Below are 27,781 nucleotides of genomic sequence, written 5' to 3'. Positions count from 1 at the left end.
CGTAGCAAGGTTACTACACAAAGCTTTTGGGTAAGGTGACAGGTGCGAGGATTTAAAAAGTGTTAAACTTGAAATCATGACTGAACAGAGCAAACAGTATTGAAATAAACTTTGGTATGGGTTGAAGGAGATAAAAAGTCGAAATGGAAGTGGGTTAGAATTGAGATATTGACATTCATGGCGCGAAATGTTTATTAATCAAACAAAAAATCGATCTCATGAACACCTGTCTGCATCAGATAGACTTCATGAAAATGATAATGGTTATCATGAAAAACACGAAACACACCAGGAACAAGATCAAAATATTCAACCTCTAATGGATTTTACTGATACTGATAAAATTTTCAATAACAACAATGAAAGCACCGGTCAAGTTAACATCACAATTCGAAACAACAAATATTTGACATCAGACTTTGACATAAAAAGGGATTCTAAAAAGTCTGGATTAATAAAATATCCTTGGATAAATAGGACTGACAAGTCAGAAATAGAATTGAATATGGAGTCGTGCTCGAAAAGGGTATGTGTTCACAACTTCACATTTTACCTGTTCACTGTAATTATAATTCATCATTTCATCTTTGCACGTGTGAGAACTTACATTGTATATTTTGCAATCTGATTGAAATAGATGTATTTTCACTTGTATGCAAACATGTTAAAATCACACTAGCTCAGAAAAGCTCCTTCAAACTTTTGCATCAAAAATTTGGCGTCATATGATAATTAAAAAGGGATTGTTGCTTCACCTTGAAGTTAGATTGGGTCAGTGGCGGATCCAGAAATTTTCATAAGTGGGGGCCCACTGACTGACCTAAGAGGGGGCCCGCTCCAGTCACGCTTCAATGATTCCCTATATAAGCAACCAATTTTTCCCCCAAAAAAGGCCCCCCCCCCCTAAATCCGCCTCTGTGGGTTATCAAGAGACACTGAGACAGATTTGGGGTAATTTGGTCAGCTACATGTCATGTAAATACTCTATAAAAGTGTAAATACAAAATGTACATCTATAAAGTTAGTGTGTCCATGCAGAAACATGTATTTATATGTCTCTGGTCCATGCAATTATTTTCATAAGGGAATCTGACACTGTTTTTATTTTGTTTTCTGTTTTAAATTCCACGCCTTTTCAGATTCTCATGTTGCATACATTTGTACCTTTAAAAATTTGCAAGGCAAAAATTCATTGGTACCTGAATTAGGAAGCTGGCTTGTCATGTTTTAGATGTTTTGTCAGATTTTTGGAATCCTCTTGTTTTATCCATTTGAATGCATTAAAAAAATTTGCCCGGTGACCTCCATCTTTCTTTTTGTAAATCTTTTACATGTATAATGATAAGCCATCTGTCATGTCTGTAAAAGTCTTTTAAAATTTTAATTATTTTTTAACATTTTTTGTTTAACAGTTTTTGAGAACTTCAACTTGTCAATGATAAAGCTATGAAAAGTCAAGAGAGAATATTTTCCCACCAAAATTTCAATGGCTTTTATCTTGAAAACAAGCACGGTGACCTTTATATTTTTATTGCTCTTTGGAATCCTTTATTAATCCCCTATCTATATAAACTAGTGTTGAAAAGTTAATTACTTTGAAACTGAGAAGCGAACTCCCTTAACATGATTATCATATCATTTAAAAGGAGAACAGTACATTGTAAGATCAATGTTAGCAAAGCATGAACACAATTTTGTGATGTACATGATCTGTATTTCAAACAGATTGATACACAATGATACATCAAACTCCATACATTTATATGTACATTGTACATTAATATCAAAATCATTCATTCACGGTAATCTATTTACTTATTAAGTTGCTTTCCCTATATTCTGAGGTTTTTAAATTCGTCTACCATCATCAAATGACCATGTCTACGATTAAATGATTAAATCATTCAATTATGTAATGGTATAATCATTATAATTGCCTATCCTTTTGAGTGTTTCATACTTTAATTTAATTTCATAAGATTTTTGTTTATCCTCTAACAATGTCTAACACATTTACAATGTACAATGTAGGATCTTTATTGTCACACTTGATACATGTATACATATGTTCATGTACTAAAATTGAAACAAACATTTGTTGCCATAACCATTTATTGTCAATGCGTTAGTGTTAATAAAGTTATCTTATCTTACCTTTGAAAGTTAAAGCTTAAAAAAATAATCCGCAGAAGATAGCATGATCCTAAGTATGTCTGGGATGTTTTTCATATAAAATTAGTATGGTGTTGAAGTTAATTTTCCATTTTATTTTTTTTTACCTACAAAATGGCATATACACGCACAAGTCATGTAAATTGTTCATTTAAAAGTCCTTGAACATGTTGAACCAGTTTTTCCATATTTTTATACGCTGTACATGTAGAAATCTAACTTTTTATTGTTTTTTTTTCAAAAGCGTTTCAAATGTATAGTCTGCAAGTATATATGTGGTGATTTCCATTTGCTATTGAGCTTCAACTGCTACCCAGGTTACCTCAAAATGTACAAACGGATTGTACTAAATTCCTTATTTGTCAGCTTGAAAAATCAATTTTAAAATCTTTAAAAACATTGGCTTGGTAGGGTTTCTTTAAAGAACATGAAAATAAAAAAAGGATCATTGCCTTATCTTGTTTAAAACCAATGTACATTTTTGTACTTTGAAATTTATTCAAACTACTTACAGGTCATTTTGACCTCTCTTTCACGACTTTGGCTAATTCATGAGAATCAAGCCCTTTAACAAAAATTCTTAAAGGCCTATTACATGTACAGTATTAAGATGAAACCTTACGGTACAAACGTATGTTTTGATTGAGTTAATAAACATGATAAACCATTCCAATTGATATTTTATAGTGTGTCTTTCCATGTTGTGATGTTACACTATTGTTTCAGATAAGCATGATTAGGGAGACGGTTTGGTACCATTAAAACATTTAATCCTGCTGCAATTGTTTGCACTTAATTTGTCCTACATGTAAGTCAGAATCTGATGTTTAGTTCAGTAGTTGTCATTTGTTGATGTTGTTCATTAATGTTTCTCGTTTCACGTTTTTTATAAAGATTAGACCATTGGTTTTCCTGTTTAAATGTTTTTTTGGGGCCCTTTATAGCTTTGTGTTCAGTGTGAGCCAAGGCTCCGTGTTGAAACTGTACCTTGACCTACATGTATAATGGTTTACTTTTATAAATTGTGATTTGGATGGCGAGTTGTCTCATTGGCACTCATACCACATCTTCCTATATCTATGTGCATTATGTCATGCATGTTGGACTGTTTGATATATATTATACTCTGTTTGAACTATATATATATAGATATATATGCAATACACACATCTACAATGTGCAATGTACATGTAAAGTAGATCATTTTTGAAGAAACTACAAAATATACAATGTATTTGCTTATATCAATATGATCATGTATATGACTATAAACATTGATCTGGCATGAAAGTTTGTACATGTATGTTACATGTATGTTATGGAAAATACTTATATTATAATCATGATAATGGTGACTCATTCAACATGTTACCATCAAACAGTGTACATGTACCAGTGTATTAACATTGTCTTTACATTGTATACCAGCAAAAACTTTTTCTGTAATCATACATGTACATGTATATTCATAAATAATCTAGGCTCTTATCAGTAAAAATCCCTATACATAAATGTAGGTGTTCCTCTCAAATCTTATTTCTACTATGGAATAATGGGCAGAAATAACACATATATAGTTAACATATTAGGCCACGGTTTTTTAATTTGTTGGTTTACGGATTTTCCCCATGAAAAAGTCGGGTCGGTCGGTCGGGAAAAAAAAAAGAAAAAATCATCTTTGAAGACAAAAAAATATGCAAAATCAATATATATTTCACCTTTCTAGCAATATGTTTGTTATGCTATTTTATCATCATTTCTAAAATTTTAGTTCGATGAAATATTATTGCTCAGCTGTTATAAACTATGCATGACATTGTCTAGTAATTTACAGTAAAAAAAGGGGGATGCACGGACAAAGACGAAATTAAATCATCATTTCAGAAACAAGAAAAATAGATTCGTGTAGCTCTTAATCAATTCCAGAAAACTTGGTAAATAATGATCTTCAAGCACGAAAACTGATAAAGAAAAAATGCATAAACGTCGTACGAAAATAAGTTTCAACACACGTGTCAAAAACCTAATAGAATCGTCCACTGGAAAAACGATATCGGGTTAATCTGTTGTCTTGCATTCCCGTTTTTTTTATCCAAATGAACGACATTTTTTTTATTACCTATAAAAACAAGAAAATTCCTAATGATTTGTTAATATTCAGTTCTTTAATTTGATGCCTTCACCCTGTCCACATTTGGACAAGTCTATTTCTATGAGATGATGCATCTTACGGACTGATGACAAATAAGGTAAACGAACTTATTGTGTAATTGGTTTTAAACACAAGTTTCGTTCCGCAAAATTATTTGCGCAAACGACATTTCAAGGTCAGTTATAATTGATTTGTCTATATTTAGAAACGTAAACTGGAAGGGTTTTTTTTCACACCAGAAAGTGTTGTCAATTTTGTTAGTGATTAATGCATTTCATTTCAGGAAAAAAAATATTTTAATTATTTTTCAGGGATAATGCATTTGTTAAGGTCGGCGGGAATAAAAAAGCGTGAAAAGTGAATTTTATTTTTATTCTGGAAATCAGCAAAATCGGGTCGGCGGATCCGTAAACCAATAAATTAAAAAATCCTGGCCTTATTGGCCCAAAAACAATTTATTTAAATAAAAACAATAGAGTTCTGCAGTATTTTTATTTGGCAATATGCATTGTATATCATGTATATGTACTACATGTACATGCATTGTACTATAATATATACATATACATGTACAGTGTTCTCCCCAGAAATTTTGGATAGCATCACATTGGGCGTAAAAAAAAAATGATGTACTTGCTCATTGTTGAAGGTGTGCAGTGACCTATAGTTATTAATTTATATATGTCATTAGGTCTCTTTAGGAGAGTATTATTATTTTTATTTTTATATGTTCATGTACATTTTTTGTAGTATTCAAATGAAAGTAAATGCCATGAATGTATATAAATTGCATGCATCTACAAAATTTGCAGATTTTAATGAATGACAAAAATGTACTCTAGCCATTTTTTGGTAGAAATTCAATATGTTACTCCTTGGTCAAAATGAAACATCTTATTTTAGTAAGAGATTTTGAAGTATCTATAATATTTCAAATTAATATTTCTATCATGACTATGCTATAAGAAATGATTGTGTGTTTTAATAGATATGAAATTTTAAATTTGACAATCATTTTATTGACACAAATAACAGAATGTTTACCATATATATTTGCGTTAAGTATTTGAAGGAAATTTGAGTACATAATTCAGTATTTAAATATTTTTGTAAACTTTATACATGTTTGGCCTAGATTTTTGCATATATTAAAGATCAGGTTAACTAACATTTACTTACCGGTACATAAATAAAGAATCTAAAAATGTTGATCTAAAAAGTTCTGAAGTATTTAAAAGTTATGATTATATAAGCTTAAAATGTAACTGTTCTTTAAAATAACATATTTATATTTTTTGAGGATTCATGTAGCATTCAAAGGTCAGAAGTGGATTCACTATTTCAAAAAAGGAAGAGCCCTGGGGCCTAAATAACATGTAGCTACATCATGTATATAGACAGCTTAAAACCTTAATTTAAGTTATGACATCATCAAATAACTTTTTTTTTAAGATTTAAAAATTTTGAACAAAAATATGAAAATTTTAAGAACACGAATGATGTTTTATTTTCATATGCTCTTCATAACTATTTGAATATATATATATATATATATAGAAAGAAGATGTGGTATGATTGCCAATGAGACAAATACATGTACATGCACAAACCAGATCCAAATGACTTATTTTTACTCAGACAAGAAATTATAGGTCACAGCAAGCAACAACTTGTCACTAACACTGATTACACAATCCTGATTTGGGACAAACATGTACAAAATGTGGGGATAAATCCGTTTGCGCCAAAAATGCGTCCTTATGAGCCACAACTTTTTCCTCCAATGCTACGTTTGCGCCACCTGTTTTAAAATTACATGGTACCATTTGCACCAAAAATAAAACATATGATTGCACCAATAAGAAGATTAATGACTTCCTTGCTCTGTTTTTCGGACTTGGAACTGACAGTTTACACGGCAAATGTTTCCTTTTCTGAAACATTTCTTCTTCTTACTGCTGCTACATGGTTACTTTAATGTAGATAGTAGCTTGTAACTTCACTTTATTGTCCAAAAACACAAACATTGAAGGATGAAATGCATAAAACAGTTCATTATAATGCCCGTGGAATGCTTCTGCCCCTTTGACTGGTACGTCTTGCGGTAGATATTTTCAGCCCATACGCATGGTGGAAACAAAGCACTGTGTCATCAACCTATGTGACTAAAACATAATCAGCAAATGCTTCTATTTGCTTCTCTTTTGGCATATCTTTTATTAAATATTCATCAAAGTAACATTTTTTCTTCCCTCTCAATACATGGACTGTCAATGCATTTTAAGTCATTTCTCTATAGATGCTCATCTTCATGGTGAAATATCTCCGAACATATGATACTTTTAAAGCCAAAAATAGGAATAAATATATACTAATCATTAATACTTAGGATAGATATGTGTACAGGTAAATTGGCGCAAATGAGTTCCGAATATTGGCACAATGGATATATTTTGAAAACAAAATTTGGCGCAAATGATACCCCTGAAAAACAGTAATTGGCGCAAAAGGACTGCTGCCAAAATGTGGCAAGGATTTCAAAGTTCACATAAACAGATTAAAACAAAACAGTACTTGTAAAATTCAATATTTAAAAAATTCAAAAATGCAACCTCTGACATGTCTGATATTTTTCCAAGACAAAAAAATTTTTTTTTTTTATTTTGATGTTTCTAATGTATACTTTTATTTAACCATACCATATTCTGGCCTTCATAGTAAGACTTCTGTCCTAAAACTGGTTTTCAAACTTGAATAACTCTCCATACTTTTAGAGGTTAGATGGTTGATATTTGCTTTGAAAAATTCATGCATGTTTCAATGTTATATTCCTCAGTTTTAAAACTTTGAAAATTGAAATTGCAGAAAATAGAAATTTTGTAGAGGTGGACTTCAGTTTTCTTTCTGGCCTATGCAAAAATAGAGGTCTCACTCTGGAGCCCATAATAATTTTTGGGTTTTCCTTTACAAAAGCTTGTAGTTTATTGCTATATTTGAGTACCCATATTGTACCTGCAACTCCTCATACATGTCCCTTAGTACAATTAATTAAAACTTCTCACAATCTGAATCATATTATGCAATTGTGTACCTCTTTCATCATTTGGTGTTTATACATATAAACATTTACATATCATCATTAAGAAAATCATGTGCATGCATGTACTATTACTTTTAAATCTCCTTCTACCCAAGTTAGAATTTTTTAAATGTCATTGTGCACCCCTATTTTGTTTTTGATCTCAATAACTTTTCCCTTCAGGCTTACCAAAGCATGGACTATTAAGGGTTTGAAGGGGGTTTCAAATATTTAAGCTTTGTTCCCAGTACCTCTTTAGGCTCTTAGTTTTTGAAACTTTTTTTGATTTTTTAAAGCAAATTCCATAAATAGTCTATAGATATTAGTCACATGATTTGAGAAAAGCATTAACAAATATGAACCATTACACTACTTACATATTTTTTTTAAAGTTCAATGATTTAGAAACTATGTTAAACTGTTACATTTCTGTAGGTGCAAAATGTTACATATCATTTATCTAGGGGAGATAATCATTAATCATTTTATAATCAATATTTGAAGAAAAAGCTGTTTTATTGTATTGATTTAACTACCAATTCATCATACAATGGAATGTCGCTTATTGTTGTATCTTTATACAACAAAACTTCATTTCATCTTTCATCACGGACCCAGCATCATATGGCTTTATCATTGGTTCTTTATTGGACCCAGCGTGTACATGACTTTATCATTGTTTCTTGATTGGTAAGACACAGCATGGTCATTATGTTTTCTATAACAATTTTGTTTGTGAAAGAATGATTATGTATTTTGTTTTTGTGACTTTCAACTGTATTTGGTCACAAGAATGTAAAAAGAATTTAAGAGGAATTTCTAGGAAGATTACCTTAATGTAGAAATGGACATACATTGGTCCAACACCAGCTTAAAGTTATACGTTATACAAAATGTAGATTATCATATTTGGTTAAGAACACTAAAGGGAATGTAAATAGAAATTTACTTGAGGAATTCTTTATAAGCGTAGAAACTTTGTACTTTGGAGATACAACTTCTGGAGTACACTTAAAAAGACAGAATAAAGGGCAATAACTGTCATTTATGATAAGATTGCACCATGGAATTTCAAAATTCTAGTTTAAACTCAAAAAAGGAAAACCCTGTTAACTGTTTATTGTTAAATTTTGCTGCAAATACTCATGGGATAAATAAAATTCTTTATTGTCATGTAAATTTATAGTGTTTTCTTTTTTTTTAATTTTAGACTATTGCTGATCCAAGGAGAAGTAGTACAAGTGATATAAAGGATTTTCCTGGAAGAGAAAGATCTTCCTCTGTAACAAGTCAGTCTGATTACTTCCAAACCTTGTATAAAAAATATCCACAGGCCTTCCAGTATAGATCATCAGATGCCAAAGGCCATCGTCAAACCAGGAGAATTTTTAATTTAGGTCTCCGTGTTCATTTTGAAGATGACTCGTCTCCTGTTATAGATACGGGTAGTGTTTGTTCTGAAAGGCCAGTTTCCAAGTGGGATCGAGAAATCCAAAATATGTTGGGGTCTAGAATTGAAGTGGACCGTGACTGTTTGACAAGTCCAACACCCTCAATGATGTCTGACTCATCCACAAGGAATAGGCTGACAGCTACCTCAGATACACTTAAACGTTTATTACAACACAGGAAATACCATAGTGCAAAGCTTGCAAGTGACATTGAAAATAAGTTAAAAAGGTCAAGCATAAGCTCCGACATTTCAGAGAAAAATCAAGACCCTCTTGGTGCTTTAGCAAAAGAATTAGAATACAGAGAACAAATGCTTCAGTCAATGAATAGAAAATATAACCAAGAACATTATAAAAATGAAGGGCATTATATAAACAAATCTTCACACTGGAGAGTTCATAGCCCAGATTCCACTCCTGATAGTGCAATAGATGTTGACACCTCCTCTGTTAAATCTTCAGGTTCAGTGGACAAGCAAATAAATACTCAGTCAAAAACTCAGGATATGCAGTCATATGGTCAAAATAGAGGCTATGTAGAGGCTGATAACATCCATCGCAAGCAAGGGAAAATATTAGTTCGGAAAGGTGTAGTGCATAAAGGTAAGATAAGAAAAAAAATCTCTGTTTAAAGGAATAAATTATCCAGCTTCTTTAAGCTTGATTTTAAAGGAAGGGTCAAATAGAAATAACCTTAAATTTTTAGCTCACCTGGCCTGAAGAGCCAAGTGAGCTTTTCTCATCACTTGGCGTCCGTCATTCATCGTCATCATCTGTCGTCGGCGTAAACTTTTTACATTTTGACCTTTTAGAGAACCACTCAATGGAATGAAACCAAACATAGTATAAATGTTTCTTATGAGGTGGTGACCAAGTGTTGTTACTTTGTAGCCGATCTATCATCCAAGATAGCTGCCAGCGGGGAACTTAGTTTAACATAGGACGTACGACCCTACAGGTATATATATGGAAAATGCATACAAATGACTTCTTTTAGAGAACCACTGAATTGAATGAAAACAAACATAGCATGAATGCTCCTATCCTAATCAGTGGCCATGCCAAGTGTTGTTAATTTGTAGCCAAATTTTTTTCTTTTTTTGTATGATTTCAAAAAAAAACAAGTAGAGTCAGTAGGCAATACAGGCTCTTGAGAGCCTCTGGTTTATTTTTGCAATAACTTTTAAATTTAAATAAGTCATGTCAGTAGGGGAAAAAGTAAATGATTAAAAGTATTAAATGTTATATTTCATTATATTTATTTTATTATAAAGTACTGGTAATTTTATCCATATAATATATCATATTGAACAATCTTAGTAACTTTATATTGAAAATACGTTTTTAATAACCAATATATAGCATAGACCCAACAGAAATGAAACCTTTTAAAATTTCAAATATCACAAAATGCATGTAAACAACAAATTAAATATTTTTATGTTCTTTTGCTGATATGATTAAAGTTTTTATGACAGAGTATAAACAAAATTCCATAAATGTTTAATGTCATGTAGCAGTTATCAAATTTTACTATATATGTACATAAACAAGATTAATTTATTAATCTTTTGAGGTCTTTATACCTATATATTTTCTTATCAATATATTGCCTATAAATTCTACAAAGTGGACATGGGATCGAAATTTAATTCTGATTTCATGTTTAAATTTGATAAAGATGTTTACCTAAAATTTTCTCATACAAAAGTCAAGTTGAAATAGTGAACTATCTACTACTCTAGAACTCTAGAATGAATCTTAAGTTTTTGGTTAAAATTGAATACCATTATAATGTTATGATATAATTTTGAGGGAGAATTTATACTTCTGTATTCTTTTTACTTAAAGTTAAAAATACATGTTAATATATAGTATTAGTTTTTAATATAGTTGAATTAAATTGTGTAGGAATTTCAAATGTAATTTCTATTCGAGTAGACCTCATGAGCTTGGCTAAGACAAACAAGTCTCAATCAAAGAATGAGAAAAATTGTATATATATTCACTAGTACTTAATAAAGGGGAGGGGGGTTTTAGGTGTTCGAAACCCTCTTTATCCTTGGTTGGGAACCCCCCTTTTAGAAATGATTTAATCCACCCCTGAATTGAGTTTTTGTGTTATAGAAATTGAATCAAATTTCAAGCAAAAAAAAAATTATGTTGTATTTTGTGTACTATTGTTTGTCTGGTGGTCTTTTTATTTTAAGCCATGGTGATATCAGTTTATTTTCCACTTATGAGGTTTACATGTAAATGTTCCTTTTAGTATCTTTCACCTCTCTTTAACCATGAAATGCAAGTTCTTTTTAGATCTAGACCAATTTTTACTAATTTTGATTTGACTGCCCATGGTCATTGGCTACATACGAAGTCTGTGAAATATACTGACCTATAAATCGTTTGTTAGGTAATATCATACATAAAAAGTCAGTTTAAACAGGCTAAAATTTGATGTACTATACCATGCTGGTAAGGTTGTAAAACTGTTGAAATTAAATATACAGAGATAAATTGTTTGTGTTTATAAATATGATACATTTGTTGTAAAGAGTTTGTTTAATTTGAACAAAATACATTTTTATTAATGACAATACATGTAGGTGTAAACTTAAAAATGCATATGGGTGTGCATGAAATCAAAACATTCTCATATAGTCGTCTTTTAAATACAGAATACATGAAATGTACAGTCCTTATAAATTTACGAATTCAAAAGGACACTGGAGGATTAATTATCAAAATAAAGCACTCCATAAGAATATGCCCATATCCTTGGTGTATATTTCATACAGGTTTTAATAATGCATTATCACATTTTATTGTGTGTTTGTGAATAAATTTACATAAAACTCATGAACACTTATGAATCTGTATATATGTAACCAGATAGATACATGTAGATATACCCATGGCCAAGATACATGTACAATGTATATATATATCTGTATTGTCTTTATATTTAGTTTTTAATGGATGGTGATGGATAATTAAACTGTATTATACAATGAGATGTGGTGTAAACTTTAATTAAGTCATGTAAGTCCACGTATTTAATAAAAAAAACACAGTTTTTTTTTAAAAGTTTAGTAAATTTAAAACCTGAAGGTGAAATACTGCACTCGTAAACATTTTCCATATGAATCTCTCTCAGAAATAAAGTTCTCCAGATAGTATCTGGAACATTAATAAGGATCGATAGGTCAATTTACTATGTTGTAACCAAAAAAAAAAATATATTTATATTTTTAAATAAATCAGCCTAGTTTCAGGATTCAAATTATAATGGTTAATCATCAAATTCCAGGAGATTTGGGGAAAATCGTTCAGAATCAATTATTTCTGCAACAGTTATAAATTCTTATTTTTATTAATGGTTTTGTCATTGCATGCATTCATCATTTTTGTGTTTTTTTGTTGGTTTTTTTTTTTTTTTTTTTGGGGGGGGGGGAGGGGGGAGTAAATTTTATCCTATTAAAGGTGGCTTAGTATTTTTTCAACAATAAGGTTCACAATACTGCAGAAGGTCAGTCAGCTGAGTACTTGGTCCCTTTATTTGAAACCTCCTCTTGTAAACAAACGTGAGTAATGGTAAAGTTAAAACAATTAATAATTACATACATGTACTATATACATTTTGTATATTAAAGAAGATGTTTGGGTCTCTTCTTATTCATATATAATTTATTTAAGTATCCAGTAATGTTATATTCATAATGGGTGAAAGATGGGGGCTCATTGGCTGCCTAAGAGGGGGCTTGCTCCACTTATGCGTTGACAGTGATTCCTTCTATAATACACCAATTTTTTTCTCACAAAAGGGAGCCCAAGTCCTCTTTAAATCGCCAATGTTTATGTAAGGAATACACCAATTTTTTTCTCACAAAAGGGAGCCCAAGTCCCACTTTAAATCGCCTATGTTTATGTAAGGAATGCAGCATGATAATTGAGTCATAATAGATCGTAAGTGATCTTTTAAGCGTTGATCTTTTGCCAGTAAGTATTTGTTGTAAGACATAAGATTAAATCAACAGTCCAGTATGAACAAGTTTCATTTTTTAAATGACAGTGTTATATATATTTTGTTATGAATAGGAAAATATTTACTGGGTCAATAGTTTAATTTGACAAGGTATATGATAGGAATTGACTTATGACGAAATTCTTTAGACTTTAAATTTCTTTACTTAGTTATATTATGATAGTATAATAAAATTATATTCTATGTCATCTCTTACTTTTAATCTTGCAACTTTTAAATGGTTTTTAGCATAATAGTTTTTGTTGTTTTAAATATGGCTTTCCTAAGGTACATAAGTGTTTTACTAACATCCAGAAACTACATTAAAGTATTTTTATGTTTCTTAAATATTTATTATGGTATATTTTAAATTTAGAATATGAATAAAACTTGCAGAGATGGTATCATAAATCCCTCTTCAATGATACAGAACTCCCACCTAATTTCTGTTTTTATTTCCATTGTTAAAGGAAAGAGACGTTTCAGAAAAGGTTTATCAACATTATCTATTATGATAGTAGTGATTAGATAAAATTAGAAACAATACAAAACAATTTACGAAAAACAAATATGACAGATATACATGTAAATCAACAACAACCACTTAACTACATACTTCTGACATTGGACAAAAATGTGGAGGGGTTAAACATCTTTGGGATTGCTCAACCTACCACCGAACTTGGGACAGTGGTTTAACAGTACAATATAAGAACAAGCTATAAAAATCAATTGAAAAAGGCTGAACTCATTGGATTGAAACAAATAGTAACACTTCCAACAAAAACACAGAGTTGATTTGATCCCAACAATTTGTTTACAAAAAATGATGGAAAACAAATATGTAACACAGCAACAAATGACAACCACTGTATTACATCCTGACCTAGGATAGGCACATACAGGATGTGTCATGTCAGCGGGATCAAAACCCTCCCCTAACATGGAACAGTTGTGTAACAGTACAAAATAAGAACAAGCTATAAAAATCAATTGAAAAAGGCTGAACTCATTGGATCGATACAAAAAAAAAACATCAAACAAAAACGGATAGAATGAGGCAGTGTATTTATATCATGATGCTCTTTATAGATTGTCTTTTTTGATGTACAGAGAAGAACATTTTGGAAACACATGATTACATTCGACCAAGAAACATGTATGTCAGGGTTAAAGAAATATTATCAATTATTGTTTTGAACATTAAAACCTGAATAATTAGTTGATAATATAAAAGAACATCTTTCTTTTTATCTTTGTTATTATCTTTTCTTTAGTCAGGATGTTAACCTTTGTAAACTTGTAATGATAATGTAAAATGCATACAAAATTGACTTTATCATGTAAGAATTCTGATATGATATATACATGTATGTTTTACCATATGGTAGAATTGCATGTACATGTATGTAAACTGGTAAAGTTGATGTTCAAATTACTTAAGCGTCTGTTTTCACTATTTTTGGATACTTTGAAATTTAAAGAAGCATATACCGTACAAATGTATATTAAAAAAATACATGCAATGTGCAATTTTGTCATTATTCAGCTGTTAGACAAATGTTAGATGTAAGATGAATGCTTATTGATCTGGAAATTAATCCAGGTTCAGTTATTATTCTTATTTTATTACTTGACTGGGTTACGAAGCAAAAGAATTTCTTGAGAGTTGTGCCCTTGAAAATGTATAAGAATATATGAAATCTTAGAAATAACTTTGATTATGTGCAATGTAGATAAATTTTTAAAACCATGAAATTAAACATAATTTGCAATATATCTCAGATGACCGTCTGAATCTGACTTCTTGTATTGGAAAACAAGGGCTAATTTTATTTCTAGAATAAACTTTTTTTAAATAGTATAGATATGTCTATCAGGGTTCTCACTAAGGCGAGTCCATGAGTCCTGGACTCATCAAAATCTGTCTAAACTCACCGTTTTCTAAACTGGTGAGTCCACAGATGCATTAAGATTGAAATATTTTGTGTAAACTGAACACAGTTAAACACAAATATCATCATTTTATAGCAAAAGTTTAAAAGTGATCTGAATTTGATTTCCATTTCATTGCTCTGTTAGGAAATTGAGACTAAAATATTACTTTATATTGAAATAAAATATTTTCTTCTTGCTGTTGGACTCATCATACCTAAAAATGGTGAGTCCCTGGACTCGCCTTCAAAAATCCTTAGCGAGAACCCTGGTCTATGAATGAAGGCTTTTTCCTCTCATGTGGCGTATAAAGCAAACACCAATATATCAATCAATCTATGAATGTTAACTAAATTGTATCTATACTACACATGATATTATTTAGTAATGTTTTCAAAATATATATGGTTTTATATGCAGAAAGGTCTGGAATACTTTAAATTATCTTTTAGAGAAGAACAGAAATCAACATGAGGCACTACATGTGATAAATGTTTACTACCGATTCACATTATTAGTTGATACCATAATTCTAAATGAGGTCCTTTTAAAGCAATAACCTACAAGTTGTATATAGAAATGAGATAATATGTTTAGATATTGAACACCTGTTTCATTTTTAAGTTTATAAGTTTTGATTTTGTTATCAGTTTCTGAAATTCTGGTTTTGTATAAAAATTTTCTCACACACACTTGGAGATATTGGATAGAATGGTCTTGTTTATCAACTTGACTTCTTGAAAAGTGGCTGTATTTGTTTGAAAATGCTTGGAACAGATATGAAAGAAAATTTAACCATATATTGCTTGCAGAATCATTTCGTTTAATATCTTTGTATGTTGTACATGTATTTTTAAACATTAAGTATCATTCTAAGAAGTTCATTTCAAATAAGGAGATGTAGCAATATGGTATTATTGGGAGTGAGATAACAATCCAACAAAGTTCAAACAACATAGATATAAGCAATGTTTTTGGTAAGATATTTGTAATGTTTTATGTTAAATTTTAAGTTGACAATTGTAAATGAGATTTAAAAACTAATGTGTTTATTTCAGATTCTGATGTTGATTCTGGTATAGTACCGACTTCAGTTAGTGATGATAGTAGATGATTTTTAAAACTAATGTGTTTATTTCAGATTCTGATGTTGATTCTGGTATAGTACCGACTTCTGTCAATGATGATATACAGTTGGATCCTCCATCATATAATTCTACTATGTACTCCAGGTTAGTAGTACTTTAAAATGTAATAAGTTAATTTTGGATGTAACGCGTCTTCTGATTGGCTGACGTTATTTTGTTATGAGCCCATAGACTTAATTTAGTCATGCGACCGTGACATCATCAACGTTTTTTCATGATTTTCTATGGTTTAAAATGGAATTTAGAATTAAATTATAAGAAAGGACTGTAATATTTTTTCTGTCTATTCGAAATAACATAAAAAATGTGGTGCACACTGTTAAATAACCCGCTACGCACGTTATTCAGTGTGCACCAAATTTTTTATGTTATTTCTTCATAGACAGAAAAAGTATTACAGTCATTCCTTAAATAAGTTACATTCCAAGGGAAAGATGGCATCTAATTTTTTCTGGACTGTGCCTAGATTTATTGTACATTATATTTATGTATACCGTACTTTGACCTATAATGGTTTACTTTTACAAATTGTGACTTGGATGGAGAATGTCTCATTGTTACTCATACCACATATTCTTATATCTATACTATACATGCTATAAGTTGATAAACCAAAATTTGAATAATGGAATTTATCTCATGAAATTATTTAGTGTATTTCTGAGATCCCACAATACAGAAATTCAATTTCAAATTTATACTTTACTTCTGATTGATAAAAAATAATGCATTTCTTTTTTCGCACATTGTTATTTTAATGCTGCTTTTTTTTTTATTGTGGAAGGATTTGTGTAACATATATATTAAGTCTAAATCGCAATGAAATTGACACAGACACAACATTGTCCATTTCTGAAAATAGCTTTAATACATGTATCAACAACAAAATGAATGTTTCCTAACACAGAATTTAATAAATAAGGTTTTTATTATGTAGTACAATTCTGTGCTGTTATTGTGTCACTAGGTATACAGGCGAAATGCTTCTCTTAAACTAGCACAGTAAATTTTATCACAGTGATAAAAGGAAAAAGATCATACAGTAAAGATTCACTAAATGATAGTTGTTTGGTAAGCATCCAGTGGCAGGTATTTCATGTTTATTCAGGAAGGCTACTTAGAAAATGTAAAAACTTGTTAATAAAATTTAGATAAAACAATACAATATTAAGATATGATAAAGAAATCTTCTTATATTTTGATTGTTCTTACATATTATTGTTTCAGATCAGATGCATATGACTTGCCAGTTGGTCATACACAAAATCTTTACAAGCCAGGTCAAAGGTCAAGGCCATCACCAATTAAAGCTGACCACAGTTTAACCTTAAATCTGAATTACAGGTAGAGTGTAGAATTTCAAACAAATTTTAAGTTTTGTTATTACAAAATGTATATAATTAATTTTAAAGTATAACTTTTTGCTTTTCCAAAAACATCCTGACTCTTTTAAACAAATGTTGCATTGCACTTTAAGTATCCTTAGGTTGCTTCATTCCCTAAGAATTGTTTTTTTGTTTAAAGTCAGTTATGGATTAGTTTAACTAAACTCCTCATAAAGAGTCATATTTGAAATTTTGAAAAACACAGAGAGGACAATAAAAGAAAACAGAACCCAACTGTAATTGCCCTTTATCATATTTTCTTGTTCTATATAACCCTCCTCAGTTGCTCTAAAATTCTTGAATCACAATTATTTGATGTTACCAAGCGTAACCAATTTTAATGGAGCAAAAAATAACTATGGACTGCTTTTCAGCATAGAGATAAAATACCAGCTCCTATAGCCAAAAAATCAAATGATCAAATATTTAAAAAAAAATAACAGCATTAGAATAAAAGTTTCTTTTAGATGTTAAACTTTAAAAGTTATGAAATTTGTTTATTCTATTTTTAGTGACCCCACAGATGAGGAAGATTCAATAGCCCAAGAAATTATAACAGCTAAAATGTCAACTGATTTACATATGTTACCCCAGAAAATTCGTCCCAACAGCAAGGTCCATTTTGAGGATGAAATAGATGATACTGATCCAAGACTTGGAATTCCTGCTATGACTGGAGAGGAGAAAACAATTGCTGAAAGATACAGGCGACGAAAGTCTCCTATGCCCTTTGTTGTTCATAGAACTTGTGTTTCTTCTAGAGACGAAAGACCAAAAACAAACAGTCAGAATAGACAATCTAGAAGTGATAATCGTGTCTCTATTTTATGTTCTCCCAGAGATTCGACAAATTTTAATCATTTTAATGGTGCGGGTAACGGAAATTTGAAAAAGGCAGATAGCCAGGAAGTTTTGTATTCACAAAAGCTGGAAAAGTTAAAACCTAAGGAAAAGTATTCAGCATACTATAGTTCTCAACCAAATCTGTCAATGACCAATAAGTATTTATCAACAAATGAACAGCACTTGAAAGAACAGTCAAATGGATATACACATTCTGTGACCAATTATCAAACAAAACAAAAGTCTGAAATGGTTGATGAGCATGAACAAGTCTTCCAAAAACAAGCAAATGGTGTTCTTTTTCAGGAAACTAAACCACTTTCCAAATCTCAGCCAAACTTAGCTCCTGTTATGAAGAGTTCCAACAAAGGAAGATTATCCTTATCACGAGCCTCATCATCAAATTCTGACCAATCATCTCATACTTCAGTGTCTTCTCAATTGGCTTTAAATGTAGCAGAACAAAATAGGGATGAAATGACAAGAACAAATCACAGTGTTCCATTTAGTGCTAAAAATACTAAGAAAAAGCTTCATTTTAGAAAATACTTCAAAACCAAGAGAGGCAAATATAACCCTGTTCTTGAAGAGAACTGTTATCCTGCAGAGCTAGGTCATGGAATATCTATGCCAGATCTGACAGGAGATTTGCCTAAGGAAAATGTGCAATATTCTAAATTATCAAAGCATCACCGAAGTCTGCAAAATATTTACTTCCAATCAAAAGACTTAGAAAGTGGTTCTGATGACGAAGATGTCCAACAAAACACCTCTGTTAGACCTAAACCTAAGTCAAAAGGCAGTGCAATACATTATAATGATACATGTGATAACGTGACTGACGGAGACTCAGGAGTTGATGATAAACTTCCAAAATGTCATACTAATGGAGGATATGTAAACAGTTATAGTAGTGATAGCTCACATCAAAATATTGTCAAACAGCATTCAAAATCAAGTTATCAGCCAAAAAGAACAGAATCAGACAGTAGTTCTTGTCTAAGCGCAAGTGGTGAGATTTTTCAGAAAGATTTTAGAAGAAAATCAAAATTGACACCATATGAATCATCTGTAGTCCACCTAGATAAACAAGGAATAAATGTAAATGAACTAATTGATAGTGATTCTGATAGCTTTTCTGCCAAAAGGGTTGTAATTGACAAAGTCCAAGCTAAAAAAAATGTACATACTCTGCCAAACACTGGTGCTATACATGAACAAGAGATTGAAATGAATCTTGCACATGAAAGAAAGTATAAAAAGAAAGGAGATATAGATATTCATCAAAGTTCTGCCAAATTATCAAATCCAATATTATCTGTTCCACATTATCAAAAACCTGAAGTTATACCAACAAGTCAAAAATACCATCTAGACAATGATGCCATTACCAATCGTGATCAACAAAATGTTTGTGAAAAGATAGTTCCAGATCATCAAAATGTTTGTGCTAGAAGATCAGTGTCATCCTCTGTTTCATCTATGTCATCACAAGAACAAGTACAGCATTATAATGAAAAAGATTTAGAAATAACGAATGACGATTCAAAGGGAAGCAACTCTAATAGAACCTATGTTATTCAAAGGAAATCATCAGTAGAAGTCGAACATTCAAAAGAATCAAATGCTGCCTGTAACGAAATTAAAGGTATTATTGCTAAACATGCTAAATATTTCAGCGTATTGGTTACAATTTTTGCTGTTGTTGTGATTACCTTTAAGATACTATAAATTTAAACTATGAAAAGAAATGGAACACAATATAAATGTTATAAAGAATTATGAATACAAGTTCTTAATGAATTATCTCCCTTGATGATATATGATTAAAATTACATGAAGTACAAAACAACTTAATATTCTAATGCAATTTGTATGTTTTTTTAATTGGCTAAAAGTTGCCGTCAAATCCACAGTTGACCAGGCGTAACTAAGGAGGAACCACCATTTTGAAATGATTTAATCAACAAATGTTCGATTACTACTACAATGTATATAATCGAAAATAAAACAACACCTACCTCGAATTCGCTGTTTTAATGTTATTTTATCCGAATTTGAAGCGTACAGGTAACGTAATAACCTGAGATATCTTTATATTAATAATTTTGATATCATTAAAAATTTTCAGACATGTTCTATAGCAATGGCAGTTATATATGATCACAGAATTAAGGAATAACAGTACTGTAGTTGAAGAGTTGCCACCGTCAATTTTGATTTGACGGTCCAAAATCTCCGTTTTACTGTCTCCGCTAAGCGTCGCCAGTAAAACTGCATTTGCGACCGTCAAGAAAATTTTTAATGATATCAAAATTCCAACAACAAATGAGAACCAGTATATATATATATATATATATATACAACTCGTCTAAACATCATATATATATATATACACAACTCGTCTAAAGGTTTATTATTTAAAACTTTATACCTCAGTGCAATTTTATGAGATTTTTTGATCCATCAAAATATTTAACTGTTCTGTCTTTCCTGATACTTTCTGAGCTAAATATAGATTATTACATTGATACAAGTGGATTATCTGATTTATCCAATCGAGATAGTTAAATTATCAATTTTAAAGTCCGAACCTCGGCGAGGACTTTAAAATTTATAATTTAACTATCGAGATTGGATAAATCCGATAATCCACGCGTTACTATATAATAATCTGTTTCTCTAATGATTTAAAGATATATTTTCTTCTTTTCTAAACAAAAACCCCCTTCGAGTGCCTTCCACTTTCCATGAAGTTGTCAATTTCATTAACACCTAAATAATAAGGCAGCTTTTGAAATCATAAAAATTATTAGTCAGGACTCAAAATCAAGGCCGTTTTACATTTTCTTCTACAGCTGAAGAAATGCCAGCACATATTTATGCAGAAGTTAATTTAAAGTCAAAAAAAGAAGGTGAAAACATCCAAGAGGGGAGACAACTGCATAGTAAACTTTCAGCAAGTACACCAGATATAGCTGCTAATTTTGACAAATGTGTGGATATTGACATTGAAGAAAATCAGCCAATTCCTGACAAAAGATGGAACAGGTATATTTAAATTTTGTGATAAAAAAATTCTGTGAACTGTATATTTATAAAAGAGTACCATAGAGATTATTTTTTGTGTTTGCAATTCATGCGTCTCAGTGGCGGATCCAGAACTTTTCCTAAGGGGGGCCCGCTGACTGACATAAGGGGGGGCCGCTCCAGTCATGCTTCAATGATTCCCTATATAATCAATCAATTTTTCGCACGAAAGGGGGAGCCCGGCCACCCCTGGATCCGCCTATGTGTCTACATTACCTGTTAAGGAAGAAATGAATTGATAAAATTATACATCTATTAAAATGCATTACTAAGAATTACTTATGATATATATGAGGGATGTTTTACTCCTATGATATTCTAGCAGAGAACACAATGGTTTTGCAGAGTTGGGTTACCTTAACTTATTTAGATGGTTCTAAAGAGCTGTAGGTTATTTAAGTGCAGTTAGGTCAGATTTTAGCATAAAAAAAAAAGCCACAAACTCGGATTGTAATTCTGTCACAAAATATTTACTATGCTGTAAGTTGATTTCTTTTTACAGCAAACCATCTCTTATTAAGACTTATTTCAAAAAAAAGCATAGGTATAAAAAAAATATCTTACTTGCAAGCTCACAGAATGGAAATTAAGAAATAGGAAAATAGAGAAAAGTATACAAAATTGATATTTAGTTAGGGTAAACGGGGGGAAATAAAAAGCAAACACATAAGGAACAATAAGAAAATAGTGAAAAACACACAAAATTAATATTTAATAATAAAAGTATTTATAACTATCTTCTACAGAGAGTCAAACCTTTTAAAATCTAAAGAACTAAGTGCATCTAGGCAATCATTGTCAGATAAAATGGGAGGTATAAAGAAGTCAGCTAAAAGCAAGTTTAAGGCAATACGTAAAGCAGTCAGTATGGACAAAGGTATTGATGACATTGGAAATGAAGGTCAAACAAAGGTCAAGGACAAGAAAAAGTCAAAAGAAAAGAAAGGATTGTTTGGATTTTTCTCTAGGAAAAAGTCAAAACAGAAGGCAGATAAGGCCATTGAATTAAGGTAGGAATAATTTAGATAAATACATGATTAGCAAGTTGATCAGATATAAATCGGGCCTTTGGTTTTATGGATTGCATAGAGTTTGCCAATGTCATTTGGAATTCTTTGATACTATGAGGAATATAAGATACATTTACATACATTGTACTGTAAAAAATGGAGCTTTTGATGATTTCAGGTCCATTTTTTTTTTTGGCATGCATGTACCACAAACATTGCTATATCAAAATATTACAGAATCTGTGATCTTGGAGCTTTGATAAAATAGTAACCTTCAGATAGAGCCCATGTTCTAACTAGTAATAGACATATTTTTGAAGTCTTAATTTCCCTTTATTTAACAACTTTATTACCCTGAATTTGTCTGTTTCTTTATTGTCTTACTTTAAAATATGTGGTGCTCATCAGTCTTCTTTTCTGTTTGTGAGACTTGAATAAGCATGATAGTGTATTTGAAAATAAAATCTCAATAAAATCAATAAAATCAAAAAATGATTTTTATCATATCATAATATCTTTTGTCTTCTTTTTTTCATTCAGTGAGCCTTCTCCAGATGCAGAAAATGCAGCAGCTTCTGGCCAAAATTTTGATTTTAACTCATGCAACTCCATAGACTCTGTACAGGAAGATCAAACTGGAAGTCGTCTTTCCCATATTAATTCAGATGGCACACAAGTGATAGAGATTCATAAGCCACAAAATAAAGCTATAAATTTCTTCATCTCTAGGGGAAATGCTCAGTTTAAGCATGGTAAATATAGATACATTTATAATGACATTTGTCAAAAGTAAAAAAAAAAAAAACATCATTGATTTTTTTGTTGTATAAAGCATCAGAATTATGGAAAAAGAAATTTACATCTCTGTGTTTAAGATATAAACAGGCATTTTATAAACTGGAACTTTTCATATACAATGTAGAAGAAGAAAATAGAGATAATACATTTGTATCATTAAAATAAGGATTTTGATTATATTTTATCAGAGGTGTATCTGAGATGTTTGCTTTTTTTTTTTTAATAAATTGAGAAATATCAGGATTGCAGGGCATAACCTTTTAATGCATTTGAAAAGTCTTAGGGAAAAGCCAGTGAAGTAACAATAAAATGAAGAATGTTAGAAACTTCTATATATTTCAACTTTATTGGAATCAATGACAATATATACACCACTACCATTATGCATACCCTTATATTAAGGGAGTTCTCTGCTAAGTTTCAAAATAATAGGCTTTTCAAAACACTAGTATACATTGATAAGTGATTAATAAAAGAATCAAAAGTGCAAAAAAAATATGTAGGTCAATGTACTTGTTTACGAGATATTAGCCATTGAAATTTTAGCAGAAAATGTTCTCTCTTGACTTTTCATAGCTTTATCATTGGCAAGTGCAAGTTCTCAAAAACTATTAGAAAATAATTAAACTTTATGAGACTTTAACAGTGGCTTATCATTAAACATGTAAAAGATTCATAATAAGAAAAATTGGGGTCAATGGGCAAAATTTTATAAGGTATTCAAATGGATAAAACCAGAGGTTTCCGAAAATCTGACAAAAATTCCAAAACATGGCAAGCAAACATCCTTAAAGTCACATACACTAAAACTTCAATACTACCTTGAAGCAAGAAATAATTGCATTGACAACACTACCAAACGGGCGCACTGGGGATTAAAATGTTTTACGTTTGCACGCAGCTTTTTATTACATTTGCGCGCATTCATTTTACAGGTAATCTTAGGTAAAAATATAAATAAAAATTAAATTAAATTATAAATGACTTATTTATTTTTTTGTATTTTCATAACAGATATGACTATCAGTTATCAATGTTAAAAACAATTTGTTAATTCAAATTATTATTGTTCATATTCAATTATAAAACCAAGTATAGACTCCGTTATAGCTTAAGGTGGTACCCAACACTTTCACTAAAATTAATTTGGCTCGTTTAATTTTCATAAAATTTTGTCAAAGTATTTACTTTGAGACTTTAATAAAAATATAAAAATTTAAAATTTTTGAACCAACCGTTTTGTCAGAAAAAATACACTGGTTATATAGCAATTTGACAAACACCAATTTGATCATTGAGAAGCTTAATATTCCTTTTACAACACAACGTAATTAAAACGTTTAGCTGACTTTACAGAGTTATCTCCCTGTAGTGTTAGGTACCACCTTAAGGTCAAGTTACATTAAATGGGCTATGTTACAGATTTTCTTAAAATTTTGCATACACAAAATTATATCTGAAAATCGAAAAAAATGTGCGGCTTTATCTCTTTTTTCCCATGCCTTATGAGACTTATACTAACGAAAGGTGAATAAATAAGTATCATTACCTGTATTTTACCTGAGTTTAAATGCGCGCAAATGTAATCAAAAGCTGCGCACAAACGTAATGATTTTTGCGCGCAAATGTAATGGTAATGCGCGCAAACGTAATGCACCGCTACCAAACACAATTTACCTGTTTATGAATAAAAGTATGTAGGTTAAATATTAATGAAATGCCAACCACCCAACATAAACATAAAAAAATACCTCACAAGGTCACAAAAGACTTCAACAAGGAACCAGCAACCGTAGTCCCAGTTAGTTATTGACAGTTACCAATAATTTGTGCGTTAACATTGTACAAAAATTTATTGTTATTTAATCTTTCTGTAGGTGTGTTTGTTTCACGTTTTATAAGCAGTCCAACCAACATGTATTCAGGACTTCTGTCTGTAGGTGATGAGATCATTGAAGTGAATGGATTAAAAGTTCAGGACTTACTATTAGATGATGTTTACAGTCTCCTCAGCAATGCTGAAAATCTTGTCATAACTATACTACCTCTATTAGCCAGAAAAGATATTTAATGTAGTATTTTAGGAAACTTGTGATAATACTCCTAGCTGATATATATGTTATATTAAACCATTTTATCTAGCTTAGTATGACAATTTGGACATCCAAAAACCATTTTTTATTAATGACTCTTTTAGCTAACAGAACAGAAACAGATAATGCACAATACTGGTTAATTAAAGTTGACATACTTTTTCAAAATATTAATGTAAAATTTTATGATTCTACAAAAATATAAAATTTTATATGTACATGTTTTGTAAAAGTATGAATATCTTACATCCATTTTGTTGAGGTTTATATATTGAACCAAATGCTCTGAATTTTATTTTGAGATATTTTTCTAAAAATAAGGTACTTCATTAAGTGGTACAAATAAAAAGGGGCGTAAGTGCAAAATTAACCACAATTTTGAGAAATAATGAATTCTTTTGTAATGTCTTCTATTTTAAATTATTAAGCTTCTTGGTGCATTTGTTTGAGTTGGTTTTTTTTCCAGTCATTGACAGTGTAAAATACAGTTTGAGCATAGAATGTTCCAACACAACCGGAGACAATTTTATTCTTTTTAAGAAATGACTTAACAATGTGTTAATTTATCTCCTTGGTGTTAGTAAACAATATCATTGGTTAGGTGTGCATATGAACAGGCCAGGAGTTTTGTGTTATTGTTCAATATAAACTAAAACCATAAAACACATAATAAATGTTAATTTCAATATTTGTTCTGTTGTTGTGTATGTGTAGATGTTAAAATATTTAATAATTTACTATGTAAAATAGTGCTATATTATATACACTCTCTGTCTTTCAATTTTATCTTAATTATAAAAGATTATGATTTAATAATCACTCTTGCATATTTTATACAATGATATTATGTTTTGTTATTCTGTCTTTATGTATTATCTTATTTCGGATTCCCCAAATCACCTCGTCTTCCATTGTTGATACTGTTGTAATATATTTCTATATCGGAGAGATTTAGATTATTACCATACTTTGATCAATTCTAAAATTAGCTTGCCAAATATATTATGTAAGAAACTATTCAAATATTGACTGGCAATGTCATCTTGTCTGAAGGTCAAGTCAAAGAACTTTCATATAACAGTTTAAGTACACAGTTCGAACAGTACTTCCTTTTCTGATTGGTTGATGCTCTTGATAATGTTTTTCTAATGAAGCATTTTAATTAAGGTCTTCAGTTATTATCAGTTTTAATACAATGTACCAGAATTAAATGGAGAATGGAAATGAGGAATGTGTCAAAATAACACGACCAAAGAGTAAAAAACAACCGAAGGCCACCAATGTGTCTATTTCTATTTGTATTGAATTTCATATGTAACTAAAAGCCAAGTACAGATTGCCAAACTACTATTTATTTTAAAAGAATGCCAAAATAAGTAATGTTTTTAATAATATGACTTTATTATAACAATTATTTTTACTTTATTGTTTTATTTATTTACAAATATTATCACTTCAATAAGACAATCATTAGTATAAGTACATGTACATTCAATTATTCACAATTTTATGTAAGCTGTAAAGGCTCTTACTACATTGTATAAGAATGTAAATGATTTATTTTCAAGTCCCTTGTTACATACATTATGTGCCATTTTTTAACAACATAAGTCTCATTTTCTTGTCCGTCCTAATTATTAATATAAACTAATCTAAAAATGTAATACAAACGTATACTGCACATTTTATTTTAATTCATTTTACATCAAAATAATAAATATATAATATTATCTGATAATGCTAATAAGGTTGTTTTTAAGCCTTCAAGTGATTTTCCAAATATTTTGCTTTCCAATTTGTATTCACCTTTATTATCCTTATTAAAAAAAAACTGATCTTTTTCAACTTTTCTTTTATAATTTTTTTTATTGTTGAAAGAAAATGATTTTTCGGACCAGATTAATACACTATTGAAACAAATTGAAATCTAGAATTGCTAATTTTCAGAAAGACGTTGTTCTCCAGTACTTATAAAAAAAATGTGTTATTTTACAATTGTTATTTTACTTTTTAGAACTATGAACATTATCCTGGAATTATATGTATGGCATCATAAAATGCCTTAATAGCATATCATATTAATTTCTTTGAGTATAGAGTAATGTTTGTCAAGTATGAAAAAAGTATAATTTGTTTTTGTCTGTGATTATTTATATCCTATATTTTATTCATATTTTTGGTCCACTGAAAAAATTAATCATATAAATAGACTGTGCATCTTCAATTAATATCTTTTTTTGACACCAAAACTTATGAAGGTGTTACTAGTAACTGATTTATTTGTTGTAAATGGTAAATTCAAATAAGTTTAATACCATCTATTTATATAGGTGAGTATTTTAAACTTATGAGTTTGAATTTGAAGCATTGAATTCAATATTGCTTAGATGACAATAGCTTACCCTTGTTGATATTGGATTTCAACCTTATATTTTGATAAACAGCAGTTTGGTCCAGTTGCATTCAAATAAGTCAACATCTGAATAAGTGAATATGGGTGAAAATAAATTATTACTGTAAATAAATATAACACATGTATTATATGGTTATACTAATTTCTATTGTTGACAATAATATGCAATACATTAAATGTTATTCCACTTA

General features: G+C 30.2%; 1 protein-coding gene across 1 annotated transcript; it reads left to right on the top strand.

Annotated features, from left to right (window-relative positions):
- Window positions 1-36: 36 nt before the first annotated feature.
- On the top strand, window positions 37-27,781 carry LOC143063917 (uncharacterized). The gene is made up of 9 exons (XM_076236361.1): window positions 37-526; window positions 8,614-9,457; window positions 15,952-16,042; window positions 17,186-17,302; window positions 17,856-19,834; window positions 21,045-21,237; window positions 22,023-22,286; window positions 22,827-23,038; window positions 24,962-27,781. Exons 1-9 carry the CDS (start codon window positions 188-190, stop codon window positions 25,153-25,155), a joined length of 4,233 nt encoding a protein of 1,410 aa, XP_076092476.1. The 5' UTR covers window positions 37-187; the 3' UTR covers window positions 25,156-27,781.

The sequence above is a fragment of the Mytilus galloprovincialis genome, chromosome 2 (genome assembly GCF_965363235.1).
Source record: "Mytilus galloprovincialis chromosome 2, xbMytGall1.hap1.1, whole genome shotgun sequence".
Classification (NCBI taxonomy): Eukaryota; Metazoa; Mollusca; class Bivalvia; order Mytilida; family Mytilidae; genus Mytilus; species Mytilus galloprovincialis.
The sequence above is the reverse complement of the archived record's forward strand: the minus strand, read 5'-3'. Positions and strand labels throughout refer to the sequence as shown.